The sequence below is a fragment of the Ictidomys tridecemlineatus genome, chromosome 12, assembly GCF_052094955.1.
Source record: "Ictidomys tridecemlineatus isolate mIctTri1 chromosome 12, mIctTri1.hap1, whole genome shotgun sequence".
Lineage (NCBI taxonomy): Eukaryota > Metazoa > Chordata > Mammalia > Rodentia > Sciuridae > Ictidomys > Ictidomys tridecemlineatus.
Genome location: NC_135488.1, coordinates 102,176,811 through 102,197,677, shown reverse-complemented (window position 1 = coordinate 102,197,677; position 20,867 = coordinate 102,176,811). Strand labels below are relative to the sequence as shown.

At 48.3% G+C, this 20,867-nt stretch overlaps 1 protein-coding gene and 1 long non-coding RNA gene across 3 annotated transcripts; one reads left to right on the top strand and one right to left on the bottom strand.

The window, feature by feature from the left end:
* Positions 1-1,700: 1,700 nt before the first annotated feature.
* Pomc (proopiomelanocortin) lies at positions 1,701-7,918 on the bottom strand. 2 transcript variants are annotated; one of them, XM_078029569.1, is made up of 3 exons: positions 7,785-7,918; positions 4,427-4,580; positions 1,701-2,518 (listed from the first exon to the last, which is right to left on the bottom strand). In XM_078029569.1, the coding sequence occupies exons 2-3, from the start codon at positions 4,556-4,558 to the stop codon at positions 1,868-1,870; spliced, it is 783 nt and encodes a 260-aa protein (XP_077885695.1). In that variant the 5' UTR covers positions 4,559-4,580; positions 7,785-7,918; the 3' UTR covers positions 1,701-1,867. The 2 variants fall into 2 exon arrangements, with proteins under 2 accessions (XP_077885695.1, XP_077885696.1); XM_078029570.1 differs by having other exon boundaries at positions 4,427-4,610; positions 7,785-7,882.
* LOC144369429 (uncharacterized) lies at positions 2,764-6,884 on the top strand. Its single transcript, XR_013429182.1, has 2 exons — positions 2,764-3,951; positions 4,475-6,884. It is a non-coding gene; the product is annotated as an uncharacterized LOC144369429 (long non-coding RNA).
* Positions 7,919-20,867: the final 12,949 nt, after the last annotated feature.

Sequence of the window (20,867 nt, the reverse complement as noted above, 5' to 3'; positions counted from 1 at the left end):
AACTGTGTACCACTGACATTTAGGCACCCCACACATACACACACATACATACTGACCCTATTTTACTTGTCCCAGAACCAAGGAGGTAAGGGAAAGGATGCTACCAACATGGAAACTTGAGGCCAGGATTCCCAACATAGGCGCATCCTCAGTTACCGGGCTCAGGCCATTCTTCATTCTAGTTCTTTTCTTATAACCCTTATTGAGGGAGACCCTATATTAATATGATTTTCTAACTCTCCTCATATCAGGACTTCCCAGGTAGAATCCCCATTTTCTTTCATTGCGAACTCCCAGAGCATCAACCACAGGGGTATTTGTGTAAATGCTATATACAAATGTTTCCCAGCTGGCTTTGATATATTCTGTCCACTGGTGTGCCGAATGCAAGTGACAGGTATGCCTGCAGCCCTGTAGGTATCTGTGAATCTCTTGTGTATTGTAAATGTGTGGCTGCAAACCTGTGGCCCCAGCATTGTGAGAATGCCACAGGGAGATTGAAAAGAAACATAACACACAACACCTGCCTTCTGCCCTACAGAGCTGAGAGAACAAGACATACAGACAGCAAGTAACTTGCCATTCTAGCCACAGAACATTCCCTCCATGCTGAAGGGGGCTGGCTGAAGAAACACTGGGGATAAGGAGTAGCTGAAAGAGATCATATTGCCCAGCAGAGCTGGAGTTGAGCCTGGGCTTGTGTTGAAAAACGACATCATTTAAAATGGGGGTGGGAGGGTCTAGAGAGTGAAGAAGGATGGCAGAGGAACAATGAGAAAACTAGTAGGCATGAGGTAGAGCCTTCATTCAAGGAAACAGTCTTGGAAGGGAAGTGAACCTGGTTGACAAGGACCCTGCATGCCCTGCCCAATAGTTTGGAATTAACAGAAAATCGGGAAGAGGAAGTACTGTTTTGGCTCACAAGTCAGAGAATATGGAGAAGTATTTTTACATGTTAATATGAGTAATTTGTGTATGATGGTTGGAGAAGAGAGCACCTGGAGACAAGTTGGTTAGAATGAAGGCCTGAGTGGGGAGGACGAGAATGAAGGGCTGCATTCAGGCAACATGGGGATGAGGAGCTGGGCCAGAGCCAGTGGGAAACAGTCAGGGATCTCCAGGTTTGAGCCTAAGAACTGTAAGAAGCATCTGCATATTGTGTTGTATTTAAACAGATGTTTCTCCATGAGCATGTGTGGAAGGCAGTGAGACCATGTGTCTGGGAATATACCAACTCTCAGCCTTTATGCTAAGAAGGGAGAAGTAAATGAAAGAACTCAACTTGAAATTGCCTAAGGTCACACAAGTAGCAAAGGGCACAGTCACCGAAAAGCATGACCACAGCTTCCCACTTAACAGTCCAGAGTCCTCCCTTTGATGAGTAGGCCTCGCGAGGTGCCTGCCTGGCTCCCTGAGTCCCCATGGTCACTCTTGTAGGAACTATGACTTTTGGCACATCTTCACTCAGTGAAGGAGGGTGAGAAATGTAGCCATCCTAGGAACACTGGACTGAAAGCCACCCTGAGTCATTCAAACTAGTTGGTCCCCTGAAGATCCATGGCTGGAGGGAGGAAGGTCGTCTTTCCATTTTATCCCCATCTAATGAAACACAGTGGTCACATGGAAACAACTATGTTTCTCTTCCAGTAAATGCTGATCTTTGTATTTTAGTTTTATTCACACAAAGTCAGAGACGGCTGTGAAATTTAAAAGGCTTTATTTCCTAACTACAGACAGCTTTAAGGGTTGAATGTCTGTCGCTACCACCAGCCCCAGCGAGAAGCTGGCCAGGCAGAAGGGCAGGCGAGCCAGGGGGCTTTAGGATGGACTTCCCGGAGGAGAGAAGCCCCTGCGCCCCGCTGCACCCTCACTGGCCCTTCTTGTGCGCGTTCTTGATGATGGCGTTCTTGAACAGCGTCACCAGGGGCGTCTGGCTCTTCTCAGAGGTCATGAAGCCGCCGTAGCGCTTGTCCTTGGGCGGGCTGCCCCAGCGGAAGTGCTCCATGCGGTAGGGCCCGTCGTCCTTCTTCTCGGCCGCCGCCGCCTGGGCTTCGGGTACCAGGCCGTACTCCAGGTCGGCGAGGGCCGCCGCGCCGTCGGGGCTGGGCACAGCCTCCCTCTTGAACTCGAGCGGGAAAGATTCGGCCGACTCGTCCTCCGCACCGTTGGGGTATACCTTCACCGGGCGCCGCTTCTTGCCCACCGGCTTGCCCCAGCGGAAGTGCTCCATGGAGTAGGAGCGCTTGCCCTCGCGCGGGCCCGGCTCGGCGCCATCGTCGCGGAACTCGGGGCCGCCGGCGGGCAGCGGGACGTGGCCTTCGCCTGCCGCGACCTCCTCCTCGCGTTTCTGCCCCGCGCCGCCGCCGCTGCTGCTGCCGTTCCGGCGGCCGAACCGGTCCCAGCGGAAGTGGCCCATGACGTACTTCCGGGGGTTCTCGGTCAGCGGCTGCTCGTCGCCATTGCCGGGGAACACCGGCGTCTCAGCGGAGAGGTCGGGCTTGCAGGCCCGGATGCACGCCTGAGGGACAGCGAGCGCGTGAGGGAGGCACGGGCCCTGCTGCCGCCGCCCTCCCGAAATGGAGCAGGACAGCGCGCCATGTTGCCCCTCGAGGCCGCCTGCCCAGCGCGTGGGCCGCGCAGCCCTCTCTACACTCACGGTCATCTTCCCAGACTCACCCTGCACGTGGCCCTTTTGCCCTCTTGCGTAGACCGTCCGGGAACTATAGCAAACACCCTGGTTCACCCCATCCTACTGCGGCAATGAGGAACCCACCCTCCAGGCTCCGTGTTGGACCACTATACACCTGATACATAGGAACTGCTGCAAAAAGGACAGATGGTGGTAGCAGTTGGCACTTAATGAGTTTTGAGTAAATAGCTATAGTTCCATTCAAGTCCAAGTGGGGCATGGGGCTGAAATTTGGACCTCTCCAGGTGATAGAATGTCTTACTCTTACCCTGTGATCTGCAAATCTACTTTATATCCCACCCCACACCTATTCCTGCCTTATGTCCCAAATTTTTTCTACATCCCACTTCGCTCTTCGTTTTGATTCCTTTGAGTCTTATTAGCTCATCTCACTGTACTCTCTTCCCCCAGCCTATAGTCTTTGGAACATAATGGCTCATTTCCCTATCACCTCATTCTGACTCCAGGGAGGGATAGAAAGTCAGGGTTATTTCCTTGTACATGTCAAAAGCTGGTGTCTCTGCTCCCTATCCTTAGAGGGCTCAATTATGGTACATATTTGCTGAGGAAAATGACCCATAGGCTGCATGAGTTTTTCGGCTACTTGGAAACTATAAAGGAGAAAACAGGAGGATTCCAACCACTCTGTGAAGCTGGGAATTTTCTACTCCAGGAATTTAGAATTATAACCCTACAGAATGTGAAGAGTTAACAATAAAAACTACCTAATTTAAACACCCCTCCCCTGGACAGATAATAAAACAGGAGGCTCAGGGAGATGGAAGATACTGGTCAACCCCTCCCCCCCCCCACACACACACACTCATTGGTGACAGAAATGGAACTAGAGCCCATAGACTCTGACTGTCCAATGCTCCTACTCTGGTGAGCTCTCAACAGGAGAGGCTGTGTAGTGGATGTCTCTTGGGTCTCTCTGAACTAGAAATCTCAGAACACCCCAAGCTCTTATTTCTAACTTACACATGAAAGCTCTGTGTATGAGGAAATCGCTTTCTTCATCCTAGCTCAGCTTCTCCACCAACAAGAAACATAGGATACAGTAATGGAAATTCCACCCGCACTTGGCAGATGCTGGGTGTGTGTGCATGAGCTTGCGTGTGTGCACACACACACACATACACACAGACACCACTGTGGTGACCTGAAGGAAACCCTATTCTGGCACAACATCCTTTACATTTCTGGAAAGACTGCAGAGAACTTGGAAGCATGAACATTCAGCACCAGTTACGGAAATAAAGGTACTTTGGTCTTTCCTTCTCCCTCTACAGATGTTTTGTAGAAATACATAGCTGCCTTCATAACTGGTAATAGATAAAAGGGAAAGAAATAAGGAGTAAGAATGGTGATAGGAGGATATTTTAAAAGGAATAATTTGAGGACCAAAAAATTGAAGGGGAAGGGTCAACTGAAAAAAGCAATTATTATGGCACTGTCTCTAAATAGGTTAAATGGTCTGGGGTCTCCCTAGAAAACAGGGCAAGGAGTAAGGTTAATCAAACAGAAACTGTGGCTCTGACCCATATCCTTGAGGCTGCTTCCTCCTCTCTCTCATTGGCTCAATCTTGACTTCATAGCAAAGTTCTGCTCCTGCCCTGGGTTGAATCACCCCAATCAATGAAAGTAAAATCTCCTCTTCCCCATGTCCCTTTCTTTTGAGCTGTCCCAGCCCCAGTCCCATCTGATGCCCAGAGGTGGCACCCAAGGCCCACATACCAGCAGGTTGCTTTCCGTGGTGAGGTCCTGACACTGGCTGCTCTCTAGGCACCAACCACGCACTTCCACGGAGGCCTGAAGCATCAAGGCCAGCAGCAGGACCCCTGAGCGGCTATAACACGATCTCCGCATCTCCCAGGTGGCAGGCTGAGCTCTGCAGAGGCAAACAAGATTGGAGGGACCCCTGCAAGGAGCAGAACAATGTTGGCCACTCACCAGGAAGGACTGCGAGCCAAAATTAACAACACTCACTTGTGGAGTCCAAGGCTTTTTGAGGACAGGAGCTGTGCTGAGAAGAAGAGAGATGTGCAAGGTGGAGTTGTGATAGGGAGGAGGGGAGTAGGACCTGGAAAACTAGGGGCAATTTTATTTCCTCTTAAAACCTGACCCCTAAAGAGATTAGGGCTGCAAGGTATTTTGGAAATCATCTGGTCTGGCCCCTCACTTGACAAATGGAAAAAAATAAAGCTCAAGAGAGATAAGGTAAAGCGAAGTACCCCTGATTCCAGCACAGAGCTTTCTTATTTCACTGCCTGCATAAAGCTAGATTTCTAACACCCTGCATACGTGGATGAGAATAACATGAGAAAGACAAAGGACTCTAAAATTCCTGCCCAGGATGGTCATTTTCCCTCCTCCTCCACCAGGATCCTGTCATTCCCCTGAAATTCTGCTATCCATGACTATTAGTTTGCAAATAAAACTCCTGGGCCATTTGGTCAAGACCTTAGGCAACCCAACTGATGTCCTTCACACAAGTCACTTGGGTGATCACCATTTCCCAGACCCTAGTAACTTCAGAGAGATTTAGTTTACAAACCAATTCTCTTAAAAGTGGCTCATCTTTTGAACATGTTACACATCAGGCCTCTTGTTCTCTGGGTCTCTCAGATGTGGTCTGAAGTAGCTGGACTTAAAGAGGATGTAGATGGCCAGGAGAAGAAGGACATACGGATTGGAAGGGAGTTACCTCCAGTTTGAATAGCCATGAAAGGCACTTTTCGAGATCCAGGGAGTACCTTTGGCTGATACTGGGGGCAAGAGATCATAATGCAGCACGGAGGGGAGCACCTACAGTGCCTTTGGTCCCTGTGCCAAGCCCTTTCCCAGTCTGCCACATTCCTCCTTACCTAGGTAGGCCCCTAAAGCCATCCCTAAGTCTGTAATCAGCTCACCACCCACTCTACAATCATTAGGGTTTCAGAAGATCTTCCCCACCAGCTGTTAGGAAAAAATCTAATTAGATGAGAAAAGCAGTTCACATTAAGGTGTGGATGACTAAGTGTCTTCTCACTCCTAGTGAATATTTGCATTTTAAAATAAGTTTATCTAAAAGAAATCTCTCATTTGGGAAGTCATGGGCCAAATCTTTTTCAGAGATGAGGCTTTGAAAGTGCAAGTCCCCCAGGCCTTCATTGTCCACTTCAGGAAGGCGCTTCCTTCTCTCTGCCCCACCCTTGCCCCATTCCCCAAGAGCTAGGCTAACTCACCCTAAAGGAGCTGGCTGTAGAATTGTTACCTCACTCAGGCGGAGCATTTTCAGAGCCACCATTAGATGGCGCTGGCAGCCAGAGAGTTGGGCCAGCAGTGCCTCTGCCATAGAGGGCAACTGGGAAACATTGGTCAAATTAGCTGTCCTCTCCTGACGCTCCAGTTCAAGCAGGCAGCCTGAACTTGGTGGACAAGACAATTAGACCAAAGTGCTGAGGTCACACAACACATTTGGGTCAGAGGTATAACCAGATGTTACAGGAGAACCAGAAAAATGATAGTATAAAATAACATATTAGTAGAAAAAATGAAATCACTCAGGTCTGACAGTCCCCTCAACTGCACTCCAGTTTTCTTCAAAGCTGGCCATTCTGGCATGGCTTCCATTTTCTAATGGCCAACCTTATGATTTCAGACTTTTCTGAAAATTCCCCAAAGATCAGTGCCTCTCCTACTGCCCCACTGACTATGCTGCATAGCATGGTGGTACTCTCACTCCCACCCTCTCAGAGCTCCTATTTGTAAAAAGTTAGATGGTTTCCTGAAAGCAATTTGTTTTGCTTTGGTTATGTTTATTTCCATCTTTATACCGTGAAAAAATGTCATCATATTCATACCATTTTTTAAAGCAACAGAGTGGTGGAGAGATATCAAAAGTTTTACTTTTGGAAGTAGAGGAGTATATAATCCAATAATTGAAAGCCCTGGAAAAAAATAGACACTTACAATTTGTTATCTTGACATTACCTTTATAATATAAAGAGTGGTGGGAGTCTCTGAACTAAACAAAACGTTATGTTTGTTGCTCTAAAACTGTACACTGGCCATGCCCTTCAATTAAGGTGAGAGGAGCAGAGGGAGAGTTTAGTCCTTGCATCATAATGCACACATGACAGGTCCTATAACAAGTGTCAAAGAAATCAAATTAGCTGTAATCTGTACATATGTTATAAAGTGACAAAACCCACATTTAAATTTTTCTTGGCTCCTTCCAGTCATTCTGTGAAAACTACCCCAGTTGCGTTTATACATGAAGAATTTGGGGGATCCAGATGCTCAGCGGACTGTCCCTCCTTCATTGGAAACGACCCTTGCCTGAGCCTCAGTCAGTTCCGCTGGTTGTCCAGTGCAGAAATGTGGATGAACGGTTCACTCTGCGATCCTGTTGCGGAGGTTCGCTGCCAGACGGGGTGTTTCAGGACCTCGGACAGTTCCCACCCCGCCAACTGTTTTTAACCCCATCTGGGTCCTGGAGACAGAGGGACTCTTAACTGCCTAGTCTTGTAATTGATCCCAGAAGCATGTAGTTATCACAACGCAACCACCTAGGCATCAAGGTGGGCAGGGAAATGAGGATTCAGGAGTTTTGAGTGCAAAAAAAATCTAAAATGCAAATTCTTCTCTTGTCCCATTTCTAACATTAATTTGCGCTTGAGTGTATGGCATTTTACCCTAAAGAAGTGACACATCCAGAAAACTGGGAAGAGGATGAACGCAAGGCGGGAGTAGAGGGAGCTCTCCCTAGCTTTCCCTAGGGAGTGGTCAGAGTCTTAAGGGGTCCTAGAAGTCCGCTGCCCCCCGCCTTTCCCATTCAGGAACTCTGGACAGCAGCGATCCGCGGGGGACCCGAGGCCACCGGCTCCCTGGAGGCACTGCGGGCGGCGTCGCAGCCCTTCACCCACCCCATCGGGACGCTGGCCTTGCTCTTCCGCAGCCGGTGGCTTCTTATTCCTCAGTTAGCTCAGAAAGTTTGCAATGAGCTCAGGACCCCTGCACTCGGTCCTCCTTCGGGGCCAGCACAGAACATCCCAAGGCCGGGGGCAGGGGATCCCGGTGAGAGTGCGGTTTGACGCCGCTGCACCCTTACCTGTCGCGGGGAGGCTGCTCTCTGGGGTGCGAGGATGCTCCGTGGCCTCTCTCAGTCACTTCTTTCCCCCTCTTTCTCCTCCGGCACCGCTGCTTTGTCCCTGTCGCTGTCCTCGGTCCTTATATACTTGCAGGGCTCGCCCGGTGGGCGCTGGACGTGAGCCTCCGCGCTCTGCAGCGACGAGCAACTCCCGGCCCTGCGAAGGGGGGCCGGGCGGGAGGGGGCTTCCAGGCAGGGGCTGAGCGCCAGGGCAGACGTGCCCGGAAAGCCCGGAGGCTGGCATTAGCACCATCCCGCTAAGGGCACACCTGGCGGCCTGTGGTCAGGAAGAACTTAATTAAGGATGGTGTTGGGTCTCAGCCTAGGACAGGCAAAGGCTTAGCGCCCCGGTGTGAGGCAGGCCTAGCTCGAGAATTATCTATGTGCGTGCTAAAGCCGGAATCTGCCTCATTGGCGACTAAATATCACCACCAAGAAGTGCGTCTGTTATGCCTCAGATTTCCCCAGTGTATGGAAAGTGTAGTGGGGAATCACAATTTCTCTATTCCATTTAGGGGCAGAGGCAAGGAGCAGAGAAGGTGAGGCTCTGGCCAAGGAGAGGTTGCCTCTTGGGGAAGTGGAAGTGAATTATACTGCCCTCCAAGGTTTAGCCAGGGCAGCCGTCCTGCACCCCAGCTCCAAGGAAAGGGGACTGAAGATCTTGGGCCCCTAATGGGAAGGAGGTGGCACACTGTGAAGAGCAGCTGAAGTACTTTCCCTATGGCTTCTGAGCCCTCCCTGAGGCCATGAGTCGCAGAGTGGTCTGGGGACTTTCAGACAGCCTTTGACATCTGGCCTATCTTGAATTTAGGCTCATAAGTCAGACCAGGGAGAAAACAGCACTCACCCCTGTAGTGGAAGAGAACCTACCTGAACCTGGATAAAGAAACAAAACCAGGCCTCGTGGAGTATGCCTGTCATCCCAGCTCCCTCAGGCAGGAGGATTGCAAGGTGGAGGCCAGCTGCAGCAACTAAGCAAGACCCATCTCAAAATCAAAAGTAAAAAGGGATGGAGATGTAGCTCAGTAGTAGAGCACCCTTTTTGGTTCAAACAAAAAACAAAAAAAAATAGAAAAAAAAGGAAAAAGGAGGATGAGGAGGAGGAGGAGGAGGAGGAGAATCAGACTTCCAGGAGCTGTGTGTGTGGCAGGGAAAATTGGATGACTGGACCCACTTCAAATCCAGCTGCTTATTTGATCTGGCAGGAACATCCTCTATTCCCAGTTAGATGCTTTAGCGACCACAAGATTCCCTTGATAATTCACCTTTTCTGGTTTGTGACATTGACTTTATGTTCAGCAATCTTTTCCTTTTGGACCACAAGAGAAAACCAAGCTCCTTATTAATAAGAGAACTGTTTTAGTACCAGGTCTGGCTTCTTTCCAGGCTAACTTCCCCACTCCACCCCTACCCTCCATCTTGCATAGGGGCGTCTCAGCCATCCCAGCCATCCCCAATATTAACACTTCCATGAGCACTCCTTTCTCAGGCTTCCAACTAGGACACCCTTCCTCCCTCCCACCTGGGAAACTTGGACTCCCTTAGTTACCTACCATCACCTGTTTCTCTCTCTCTCTCTCTCTCTCTCTCATTTTTTAATTATTTTTTATTCTAATTTGTTATATAGGGCAACAGAATATATTACAATTTATATTATACATATGGAGCACAATTTTTCATATCTCTGGTTGTACAAAAAGTTGAGTTACACCATTTATGTCTTCATACATGTACTTAGGGTGATGATATCCATCTCATTCCACCATCTTTTCTACCCCCATTCCCCTTCCCTTCCCTTTGCTCTGTCTAGAGTTCATCTAATCCTCCCATGCTCCCCCCTCCAACCCCATTATGAATCATCATCCTTATATCAGAGAAAACATTCAGCATTTGGTTTTGGGGGATTAGCTAACTTCACTTAGCATTATATTCTCCAACTCCATCCATTTACCTTCAAATGCCATGATTTTATTCTCTTTTAATATTGAATAGTATTCCACTGTGTATATATACCACATAATCTTTATCCATTCATCAACTGAAGGTCATCCACAGTTTAGCTATTATGAATTGTGCTGCTATAAACATTAATGTGGCTCTCTTTAATTTTTTTTAAGGAGACCTGGCCTTCTCTTCTCCATAAAGCCTATTCTGCTCACATCTATACACACAGCTTGCACTGCTCAGGCTACTTCACCTCTGTTTTCCATTTTCTGTCTTCTATCCACCCCTCCCATTACCATCATAGGCTTGTGAGCTCTTTCAATCAGGTAATGACTACGTCTTCTTTTTCTTTGTATTGTTTTTACAATTTTAAGAGGTACATAGCTAGTAGTAGCATAATAGTCAGACCAGGAAAGGTTCAAACTGGCCTAGTTTCAGTCCTGCTCTGTCAACTGGGTTCCTAATTACATATAGAAGAACCCATTTTGGCCCCAGTGAACTGAAAGGTCATTGAATCATGTTAGGAATCACTGGGCAGGTTGGGGAACCAAGATCCAAAGTTGGGCAGGGACGAAGGATGGCTGGAACCATGACCAAAATCAGGCTGCTGGACTGTTGGAGAAAGAAAACTAGGCCAGCACCAGGAACAAAACCCAAGCAGCAAGGTCAACACCACAGGCATTGAATATAGATGTCACTTGTCACTTCTGTCCCCACGGTGGGAACTTGCTGCACTTTACCTGATACCACAGGGAAGAGGTCACCATTGCCCTTCCACTCTCACTAGTGAGCTTCTCATTGAAAGCCTGAAACAGGTGCCCCTGATTGTCAGAAATAATAGTACAGTTCCCCCCCTTTATTCTAGTAATGTGGTGCATCCTTGTATTGTTGATGTTTCTGTGTTAAGCCTACTGTGCACTCTAAAGTTGAGCCCAATTTGATTATAATGTGTTAGTTTTTGTAGCACTGGATTCAATTTGCTAATATTTTATTTAAGACTTTTGCATCCACATTCATGAGATTGGCCTGTAATTTTCCTTTCTTGTGGAATTCCTGTCAGATTTTAGCTCAAAATTATACTGTCCTTGGGGCTGGGGATATAGTTCAGTTGATAGAGTGCTTGCCTTGCATGCATAAGGCCCTGGATTCGATTCCAAGCAACACAAAAAAAAAAAAAAAGAAAAGAAAAGAAAAGAAAAGAAAAAATTATGCTGTCCTTTGCAAAATATGGTGGCTTTGGCCTGAAATTGCAGTTTTTGGGAGTGGGGGTGGCTGAGGAGGATCACAAGTTCCAGGCCAGCCTCAGCAACATAGTGAGACTCTGTCTCAAAATTAAAAAGGCCTGAGGCTGTATCTCAGTGGTAGAGCACCCTTGAGTTCAGTCTTCAGTATCCCTCGAGAAAATAATGCTGTCCTCATAAAACAAGTTAAAAATCCCTCCCCATTCCTTTTTATAATTAAGCAGAAGAATTTGTGTGCAGTGGTGTGGGATCATTCATCATTGATGCCATCTACATCTTTAAGGTTGTTTGTTTGTGGCAGTTTTTAATTATAGATTTAGCTGCATAAATAGCACTATTCCCATTGTTTATTTCTTTTTTAAATATTTTATTAGTCATTGATGGCCCTTTATTTATTTATATGTGGTGCTGAGAATCAAACCCAGTGCCTCACACATGCTAGGCAAGCGCTCTACCACTGAGCTACAACCCCAGTCCCCCCATTGTTTATTTCTGTTTGTGTTCTTTTTTTTTTTTCAATTTTTTTAGTTGTAGATGGACACAATATCTTTATTTTGGTTGTTTACTTTTATGTGGTGCTGAGGATTGAACCCAGTGCCTCACACATGCAAGGCAAGCACTCTACTGCTGAGCCACAACCCCAGCGCCCCCGTGTGTTCATTTTTGTTTGTTTGTTTTTAGTTATAGATAGACACAATATTTTTATTTTATTTATTTTTATGTGGTGCTGAGGATTGAACCCAGTGCCTCACATGTGTGAGGCAAGTGCTCCGCCACTGAGCCACAACCCAGCCTTGTATCAGTTTTAATAAGATGTATATTCTGGGGGGGAGGGTTGTTTGTTTGTTTGCTTGGTTTTGATTTTGTTTTTTGTGGGTTTTTTTTTTTTTTTTTTTTGGACAGGATCTTAATAAGTTGCCCAGGCAGACCACCTCACACTAGCAATTCTCCTACCTCAGCTTCCCAAATGGCTGGAATACACACCTTACAGCCACAGTCCCTGGCTATAAGGTGTGTATTTTCAGGAATTTGTCCATTTCATCTAAATTCTTTAATTTATGGGCTTAACATTGTGTCTATTTCTTCTTCTTAGCATCTGTGGACACTGTATTTATGATTCCTTTTCATCTCTTTGTATCCCCTTTTTTCCTTCAATGGCTTTCTTAACAATTTAATTGGTCTTTTATAAGATTTAACTTTGATTTTGTTAACTTTTTCTATTGTGTGTATATATATACACACAATATATATTTTCCTTCTATTTTTGAAATTTTTACTCTTATTACTTCTTGCTTTCTATAGTCTATGGGTTCAATTGGCTATTTTTTATCCTCTTAAATGAATATTAAATAACTACTTTTACTTAGATCATCAATATTCAACTTTCTTTTTTTAGAGAGAGAGAGAGAGCGAAGGGAGAGAGAGAGAGAGAGATTTTTTTAATATTTGTTTTTCAGTTTTCGGTGGACACATCTTTATTTTATTTTTATGTGGTGCTGAGGATCGACCCCAGTGCCCCGAGCATGCCAGGCGAGTACGTTACCGCTTGAGCCACATCCTCAGCCCAACCTTCTTTTTTTTTTGACATTTGTAGATGTGGCCACAAATTTCTAAGTATGGCTTTTGTTGCATTCTATAAATTTTCATATATTGTATATTTATTACAGTTTGTTTCAAAATATCTTCTTCTTTCCATCACAATATCTTCTTCGACCTATGGTTTATTGAAATGTGTTCTGCTTAACTTCCAAACCTTGGATATTTTCTAATGTTTTGAAACCAAATTTTACCTTTATTCCCCTGTAGCCAGAGAACATGCTCTGTTTGATTCAGTCCTTAGAATTTTTCAAGACTTGTTTAATAGATGAGCATATGGTCCATTTTGATCCATGTTTCACATACATTTCAAAAGAATGTGTATCTGTATGAACCAGGAAGCAGGACACACACTGAGGAAGTCTTTCTAGAATTCTAATGGTGAATGGGGGTTTTGTGGAGGGTAGCCTAGGATCAAGGATAAAGACAGCCAGTATGTCCCAGCGCACGCCTGCATGCTGAGGGGAAGGGCCCAGGGACAGGGAGAAGGCGGTGCTGTGGGTGAGAGCCGGAGAGGCCGGACACTCCAAGTCCCAGGTAGAACAGGGAGAATCCAGAGGAAGGACTGGTGCCTCAGACAGTGTGTGTGGTTTTTTTTTGGGGGGGGTCCTCCTGTTCCATAACAGGTTGAAGGAGAAGGAGGTGAAGAAACAGGTAGACTGGCAGGATAAGCCACAGGGGGATGAGGGGCTCCATCTACACTGAGACCTTACCTTCTGACCCAGAAATTCTTAGGAATTACCCCAAGGAAACAGTCCTGTAGTTACACTAAATGTTGCTCAAGATTCCCCATACAGGGCTGGGGTTGTGGCTCAGTGGTAGAGCATGTGCCTAGCACGTATGAGGCATTGGGTTTGATTCTCAGCACTATATATAAATAGATGAATAAAATAAAGGTCCATAAACATCTAAAAAAAATTCATAGAAAAAGATTCCTCATACAATATCATTTATAGTAACTATAAAATACAATAAATTAAACACTTACAGTAGGATATAAGAATTATGATAAAGCCATACATGAGTTTCAGTCAATTCAAAATAATGTGGATATTTTATTTCTAGGCATAGAAAATAACTACTACATATTGTTAAGTGGGGGGAGTAGAAGATAGAAATGTAAATGTGGATAAAGATGTGGATATGGATAGAAACAGATAAAGATTAAAAGATGTTAAAGTATTAATAATGATGGTTGATCCGGTTACCTAAGTCACAAACTAATATATCCTGTTGAACCGAATATATACTGGTTAAAACAACATTTATTCTGCTCAGGAACTATAGCATGAGCAGGGCTCAGCAAGGCCTGCAGTCCCTGGTGACTTGGGAACATCCTGATAGCTCAGAGGTGGGGTCTATAGTTACTGGAAGGTGCTCATTCACAAGTCTGGCTCCTGGGCTAGAAAGGACCCTGGAAGAGCTGGGCCTCCAGGATGCCCCTCTCTGTCTCTCTGGAGTCTTGCCATGTCGTCTCTCCAGCATGGCAGCGGAAGTGTGGCTGGACTTCTCACACATAGGCTCAGGCCTCACAAGCCTGTGTCTGAGAGAGGGCAAGTCAGGCCCAAGCTGTGTTGCCCTTTATGACAGCCTTGGAAGTCCCAGAGCAGCATCTCTGCCACGTTGGTTGAGGCAGTTCCAAAGTTCCACTCGGGTTCAAGGGAGAGGGATATAGATCCCCATGGCATTGTAAAAAGAGCATGTGGGTCAGGGTAGAGCTGAAGCCCAGCCTGTGGCCACAACCATTCAAATCCCTTCTCAATGCAAAATAACCAACTCTCAGCACATTGTGACATCAGCTTGAAATCCCTTAGCTCCTCATCTAAAGATTGCAGATGTGCATTGAGAAAACTTCTTCTGAATTTAAAGACCCATAACGTGAAGAGGCAGGTTTCACCCACACCCCACACACAATGGTGGCACAGGCGGTAGGGTAGTATTTCAGGGGATCAAAGGTCAACCACTGCCTGTCACGTGGGTTTAATGAGATACTGCATATCAGGCTCTCAGAGCAAGTCGGGCCCCTGGTTAGCCAGAGACAAGTGCCAGCCCTTATCCTTGATGTCACGGGCATTCTGGTGGAGGAAGGAAGGAAGGAAGGAAGGAAGGAAGGAAGGAAGGAAGGAAGGAAGGAAGGAAGGAAGGAAGGAAGGAAGGACACCCAAGCAGCTGCAGGGTCCTTCGGATGAGTTGGTTTGCAGACCTTGATCGTGGGGGCTCCTGGGGTAGGCTGCCCCTGGCTCCAGTCACGCCAGGTGGCTGCAGGTGTGGAGCTGGGGCCCGCTCTCGTCATCCCAGATTTTCACCTCTGAGGATTTAATTGGAAAAGAGATGTCACCATGGTGTGATTGCGTTACAAAGGCAGGTGCAGAGGTGGCCTCTTCAGGGAGACAAAGGACTGGGAGGAGAGCAAAAAGGGCAGGGTGACAAAGGGCTCAATGCCAGGCTGGGGGGCACAAGGAGGGTGGCTTGGCACACTAGGGGACATTCATTTCACTGGGAGAAGAGAAGCTTTAGGGACAAGGCTGCTGTCCACCTGTCTCTGAGGGCCTGGGCTGGAACAAGCACGGACTCGAGCCATAGGTGGGGGTGAGGAAGCCCGGCTCCGTGCTGCCCACCCTCCTCGCCCACCCTCCGTGGTCTCTGAGGACAGCTTGGTGGCTGCCAGCCCTGCCTTGCATCAGGACCACTGTACCGTCTCAGGGCCTCCAGGTGGCTGGGCTGATGGCCCTTGTCTTCAGGGACACAGGTCCAAAAGCCAGCGTGTGGGAATTCCTGGCAAAAGCCTCGAGATGAGATGAGTGGAGGGGCAGGTGGGACCCAGCCAGGAGGAAGGGGCCAGGAGCCCTTCCCAGTTTGCGGAAGTTCATGCTTCTCTGACTCCTCTCCACAGCCCTCTGGTGGGGAGAAGAGCCTTACACCAGGAGGGGCCCCTGCCTACGTGGCGTCTGAACAGAACAGGGCCAGCGCCTGCCCCTTTGTTGAGTGTGACAATTACACGGACATCGGGTGGGCGCTCACACTGGACACAGGTTGTGAAAATGGGATGTGGGATGTGTGCTGTCCCTGTCCAGTTGCTGCTTTCCCAGAGCCCTCCCTAGTGGCAGCAACCCTGGGACCAGGGACAGCTCTGGGGTCACTCCTGTCCCCATGGTCCCAGCCTAAATCACCACAGGCTTCTTGCTTTTCAGGCCCCTCCCCCTTTCCAAGGTAAGAAGAGGTGGATACTGATGGCCAGAGGCACCACCTACCCGTGCACCACGGTGTCAGGACAGTGGCTTCCTGATGAGAGAGCAGGGCAGGGCAGGGGCGTAAGGCTCACGGGCACAGGTCCGGAGGCCAGCCCTTCCCTGGAGAGAGAGGGAGGGTGGGACGCTCGCAGCGAGGTGGACAGGGTGGCTAATGCTTCTGCAGAAGCCCTGTTTCTTGGGGGTAGAGGACGAAAAGGAGGGTAATAAGAGAGAAGAGGAGGAAGGGATAAGTCTAGGGTCCCTGCAGAAGAAGGGTCAGAAAGGGCGCTAGCTGGACAGTGCTGGGAATGAAGAAAGAAAGCAGGTGGGCAGCGTTTACAGGTGTTACCGCTGTTGACCGGCGACGAGTCCTTGCTTCCCCTATGTTGAAGAATAACACCAGAGAAGCACGCCGAGGCAAGGTCAGAGTGGAAATTAGAAGTTTATTAAAGGACAGCAGAAAAGACTTCTCCCGGAGGAAGAAGGGGACCCAAGCGGTGGAATCCATTGAAGGTCGAATGTGTTCCCCTTTTAGTTCTTTCAGTGATGGAATGTAGGTGGGAAGGCCCGAGGGGTGGGACACAGGTGGGCCAAAGAAGTAATCTGGGCAGGAAGGACTTCTGAGTCAGCATCTTCAAGTTTGCTGGGGGCTGTTTCATCAACACTTCTTTGGGTTGGGCTCTGGCCTTGGGCTTTTCCAGGACTTCATTAACATTCCAAGAGTTGTTCAACTTTTCCCGGAATTCCTTCTCAACATGGCCTCCATTTTGGATCTTACTCGATATTAGACCCGATTTACCTAACTACACTGACGGCCTAACTTTAAATCTGGCTTCACAGGTGGGGATAAGGAGGACCTGGGAGGGCTAGGGAGGGGGTGGACTGGGGGGATGAATAGCCTACACTTGTTCACCTTGACACTACTACTGTCCGGATCCTTTCTCAGACCAGGGCCAGGCATCCAGTGGGTGCTCACACTGTGCTCATGAACAGCACAGGTGTTGGGGGGAAATGCTGGTCTGGAGGGCCTGGATTTGGTTCTATCATTCACTTGCAAATATTGACTGACCCCTCTGTGAGACCTGCTCCCAAGAGGCTCTCTGCTCCATCAGGGAGACCTGTAATAACAGTCAACAAAGAAAATTACAAATGGTGATAAATACAACAAAGAAAACAGGGGGAGATAGGGAAGGGTAGGATAAAAGCTTCTTGGAAGAAATAGAGGTTCAATGGGGGTCCTGGAGCATAAAAATGTCAGAGGGTTCTGTTAGGTCGGTGGTGGCGACTTTGAACAAAGCAGCCCCAGACTGAAAAGAACACCAATCAGATGCCGCAGAAATGCCTGTCAATCAGCAGGACCCCCTGGCCAATCCTGGAGTTCAGCCAACTCCCTGACCCACTCCAAGGGAGCAAGAGACTCTAGAAACACCTTTTCCTGTCCCAAGCCCTTCCCTTCCTGCTGTAAGCCCCATGAAAGTCCAGTCCGGTCCAGCTTCCACACGGTTTCTCCTCAGATCCTTCTCCTGTCCCCTCTGTGGGTCGGATCGAGTTCCGCTGGGAGTGATATCTCAATAAAGCCTGTTCAGCGGCCCTTTTAAATCTGCCTCCTTTGGTCGCTGCCTGCTCCACACGATCTGACAGGTTCCAGGAACTGCTGGAGTATGGAAGGGAGGGGGCGAAGCAGTCCTGGGAAAGGAGGGCAAAAGGGCTGATCTTCAGAGGCCATAAGGTTGCTAGGTGACAGATTTTATGTTGTAGAAACAGAATATGTCACCCCAAAATATGAAAGATTATTGAGTTAAAGACCATTAAGAAAAAGCAGGTACAGGAAAGCTCTCTGGCCTCTCGCTACTTGCCTAAAAAGAAAACAGAGATTTACAAAGTCAGAGGTATCCTGCCCACTTCTAGAGGGAGGACGGCGACTGGTTATCAGCCTTTCTCCAAGCTGTCTGTCCTGACTCAAAGTGCTTTTCCTTTTTCCTGGTGCTTGTCTGAAAATTTACTGTCTTTGTTGAAGGTGAATCCAAAGCCACCTCTTTGAGAACAATTCATTCCCTGGGTATAAAATACACGTGTTAAGTCTGACTGTCTTTCTCTCTTTTCGTTGCTAGGGGTTGAACCCAGAGCCTCATGTGTGCTAGGCAAGTGCTCTGCCACTGAGCTACTCCCCTCAGCCATATTTTCTCTCTTATTTTTTTATTTTTTAATATTTTTAAAAATATTGTTTAGTTGTCAATGGATCTTTATTTATTTATATGTGGTGCTGAGAATCAAACCCAGTGCCTCTCACAGGCTAGGCAGGTGCTCTACCACTGAGCTACAACCCCAGCCCCTATTTCTCTCCTCTTAATCTACTGGGATCATTCCAATTAAATACCTGAGGTGTTGGGAAGAAGTGTTCATACACTGCCAAGAGAGGAAGGACTATTGCTGGTTTCAAACCAGGCAGGGACCCGATTCAGTAGGACTCTTTTGTACCGATGCCTCTGGACGTCTCTGGAGAGCCATTCAGAAGAATTGACAGGACCTCTCTCCACCTGGAATTTGAAGCAAAGAGAGGGCTTAAAGATGGTTCTGGGGCTGGGGATGTGGCTCAAGCGGTAGCGAGCTCACCTGGCATGCGTGCGGCCCGGGTTCGATCCTCACCACCACATACCAACAAAGATGTTGTCCACCGAAAACTAAAAATAAATATTTAAAAAATTCTCTCTCTCTCTTTAAAAAAAAAGAAAAAGCTGAAAACATCCTCGCCTTTGGCAAGGAGTGATTCCTGACTTAAAAAAAAAAAAAAGATGGTTCTGGATTTTCTTGTTTGAACTTCTGGTTTCCTTTTGGTGCCATTCAAGGATGTAAGGAAGACAGAGGGGCAAATAGCTTTGGAAAAGGAAACCATGATCTCTGTGACCTTGAGCAAGTTACTTAGCCTGAGTTTCTCTGGACAAATTCAAAGACCCGCTTAACGGGGACTGAGAGGGTTCATGCAAGTTGCGGAAACCCAACTACTATCAAGTTGGTCAATGCCAACACTAATTAAGCCTTCCAGTGAAGGGAGCCTGGTGGAGTTTTAAGGAGAGGTACAGAACTGTCCTTCCAGAAAAGGGCCCTGAAGCTGGCCTATGGCATAGGAGAGGGTCCCTGGTGCTCCAGATGGCCCAGGGAACGAGGAGACTCCACTGCCCCCTCCTCCCTGCCACTCACAAGCTGCTCTCACTCAGTGCACAGCTGGGCCCCTTTGCTGGCCTTCAGTTTGACCCCAAGGGCAAAGAGGAATCAATTTGTTCAGAGAGCCAGAATAAAAGAGATTTCAATTGACCTTTGAATGGGGTTTTAATTTGCTTTATTACAGCCGAAGGGGCCTCATGAAGACACCCTTGAGACTGCTCTTATCCGCTAATGCACACATTAGCGCAGCAGCCAGCCACAGCCTGCACTGTCTGGATGCCGGCAGAGCAGCAGGGGGCAGGCTGGGGGTCCAGGCCAGAGGTCAGGCCCCTCCCTGGAGCGGAGGGAGAGGCAGGGGGAGGGGCGAGGCGACCTGAGTTCCAGCCCTGGTTCTGTTGCTCACCAGCTTTGGCACCTGGGCCAGACACCTCCCCATCTGAACACTAGTGGGGGGCCCTATGGCCATTCTGTGGATTTAAGTTCAGCTCTGGAGTGACAGAAACGATAGTCATTAAGCCAGGCGAGGTGGCCCACACCTGTAATCCCAGAGGCTTGGGAGGTTGAGTCAGGAGGATAACAAGTTCAAGGCCAGCCTCAGCAACAAAGCTGAGACCCTGTCTCAAAATAAAAAAATAAAAAGGGCTGGGATGTTGAGAATATGGCCCCTAATGGGTCCGGCAGAGCCCTGTGTCTGTGCCCAGCCCTGTCCTCGGTCTCACAGGCCTTCCTTATGCTATTTCTCTCTGAACATCTGCTCCTCCAGTGGGTGACCCATTCTCTGTTCTGTCCACTCCAAATCCCAGAGGAAGTCAGTGGGGTCACTGGTCTAATTACCACGGCTCCAGGGTTCCTCAAGCAGGCAGCCACCTCCAGGAGCCAGGGGGCTGGTGGACGGCCGCCGCAGGCTGAAGAGACTCTGCCGAGCTTTGAGCTGGCTGATTTGGGCACGATGCACCATGCAAAGGCAGTGCCGCTGTCAGGGCCGGGGTCTAGCTCATATCGTAGAGCCCCTGCACGTGGGGGACCCTGGGTTCCATCCCCAGGACCAAGGAGAAAAAAGAAAGTAATGTTCAGCTCTTTTGTTCCCGGGGTAGCTCTGTGCATGGATTTGTCACCTTGTAAAGACACCGGTGTTCCTTCAGAAGCACTGCCTTATCCCTCCGTTTTTTCAAACTGAGGGTTTGTTCTTGGGCAATCACAATGGGCTTCCTGGAGGTGGGATCTTTGTTGAAGATGTCATGGACATTATAGACACACCAGGCTCTCTTAAGTGATGTCCCTGCAGCCACTCGTTCCAGACAGAGCCCAGGTGCCAGCAGCCGTCATTCTGACTCAGCCGTGACCACAATGGTCCTTTTGTAGGGGCAATGCCTTTGTTGGGGCCTCAGGCATGACTTCTGCTTTTCCAGGAGAATGCAGAGTTCTCCAGCTAGGGGTGGGGGTAGGAGAGTGACGTGGTGGCCAGGAAGGACACTGGTAATGCACATCCATTAGTACATTACAGGAGAGGCATTCAGAAGCCTCGGAACTGTCCTCCTCCCTCCAGGCCCAACAATGGGGCCTGAAGTGCACTTGGCTCAGCCCTGCCCCTGCGCCCCACCTGCTGGGGGACAGCTTCTATTTTCATGTCAGCTGCTCAAAGGGAAGGAGCAGCCAGGACTGCAGATCCACACAGCCACTGAGCCTGCGGCACCCTCACTGTGCCCTCAGTGCAGGGAGTGACACCAGGCTGCGGGCAGAGGTGGTGCAGGGTGACCTGCTCTTTAGAGGCTCCAAGAGCCCATTACTCTCTGACGTGTGCATGTGTGTGTGAGAGCGAGCGAGCAATGTGAACAGGGCAAAGATGTCTGAAAGGTAGTTTGATTTGTTTT

Bases quoted from the DNA above. Each gene is read 5' to 3' on its own strand.
- Pomc (XM_078029569.1), bottom strand. From the start codon at position 4,558: ATGCGGAGATCGTGTTATAGCCGCTCAGGGGTCCTGCTGCTGGCCTTG. The intron at 2,519-4,426 runs GTATGTGGGCCT...GCTGTCCCTCAG, and splicing joins CCACGGAAAGCAACCTGCTG to GCGTGCATCCGGGCCTGCAA.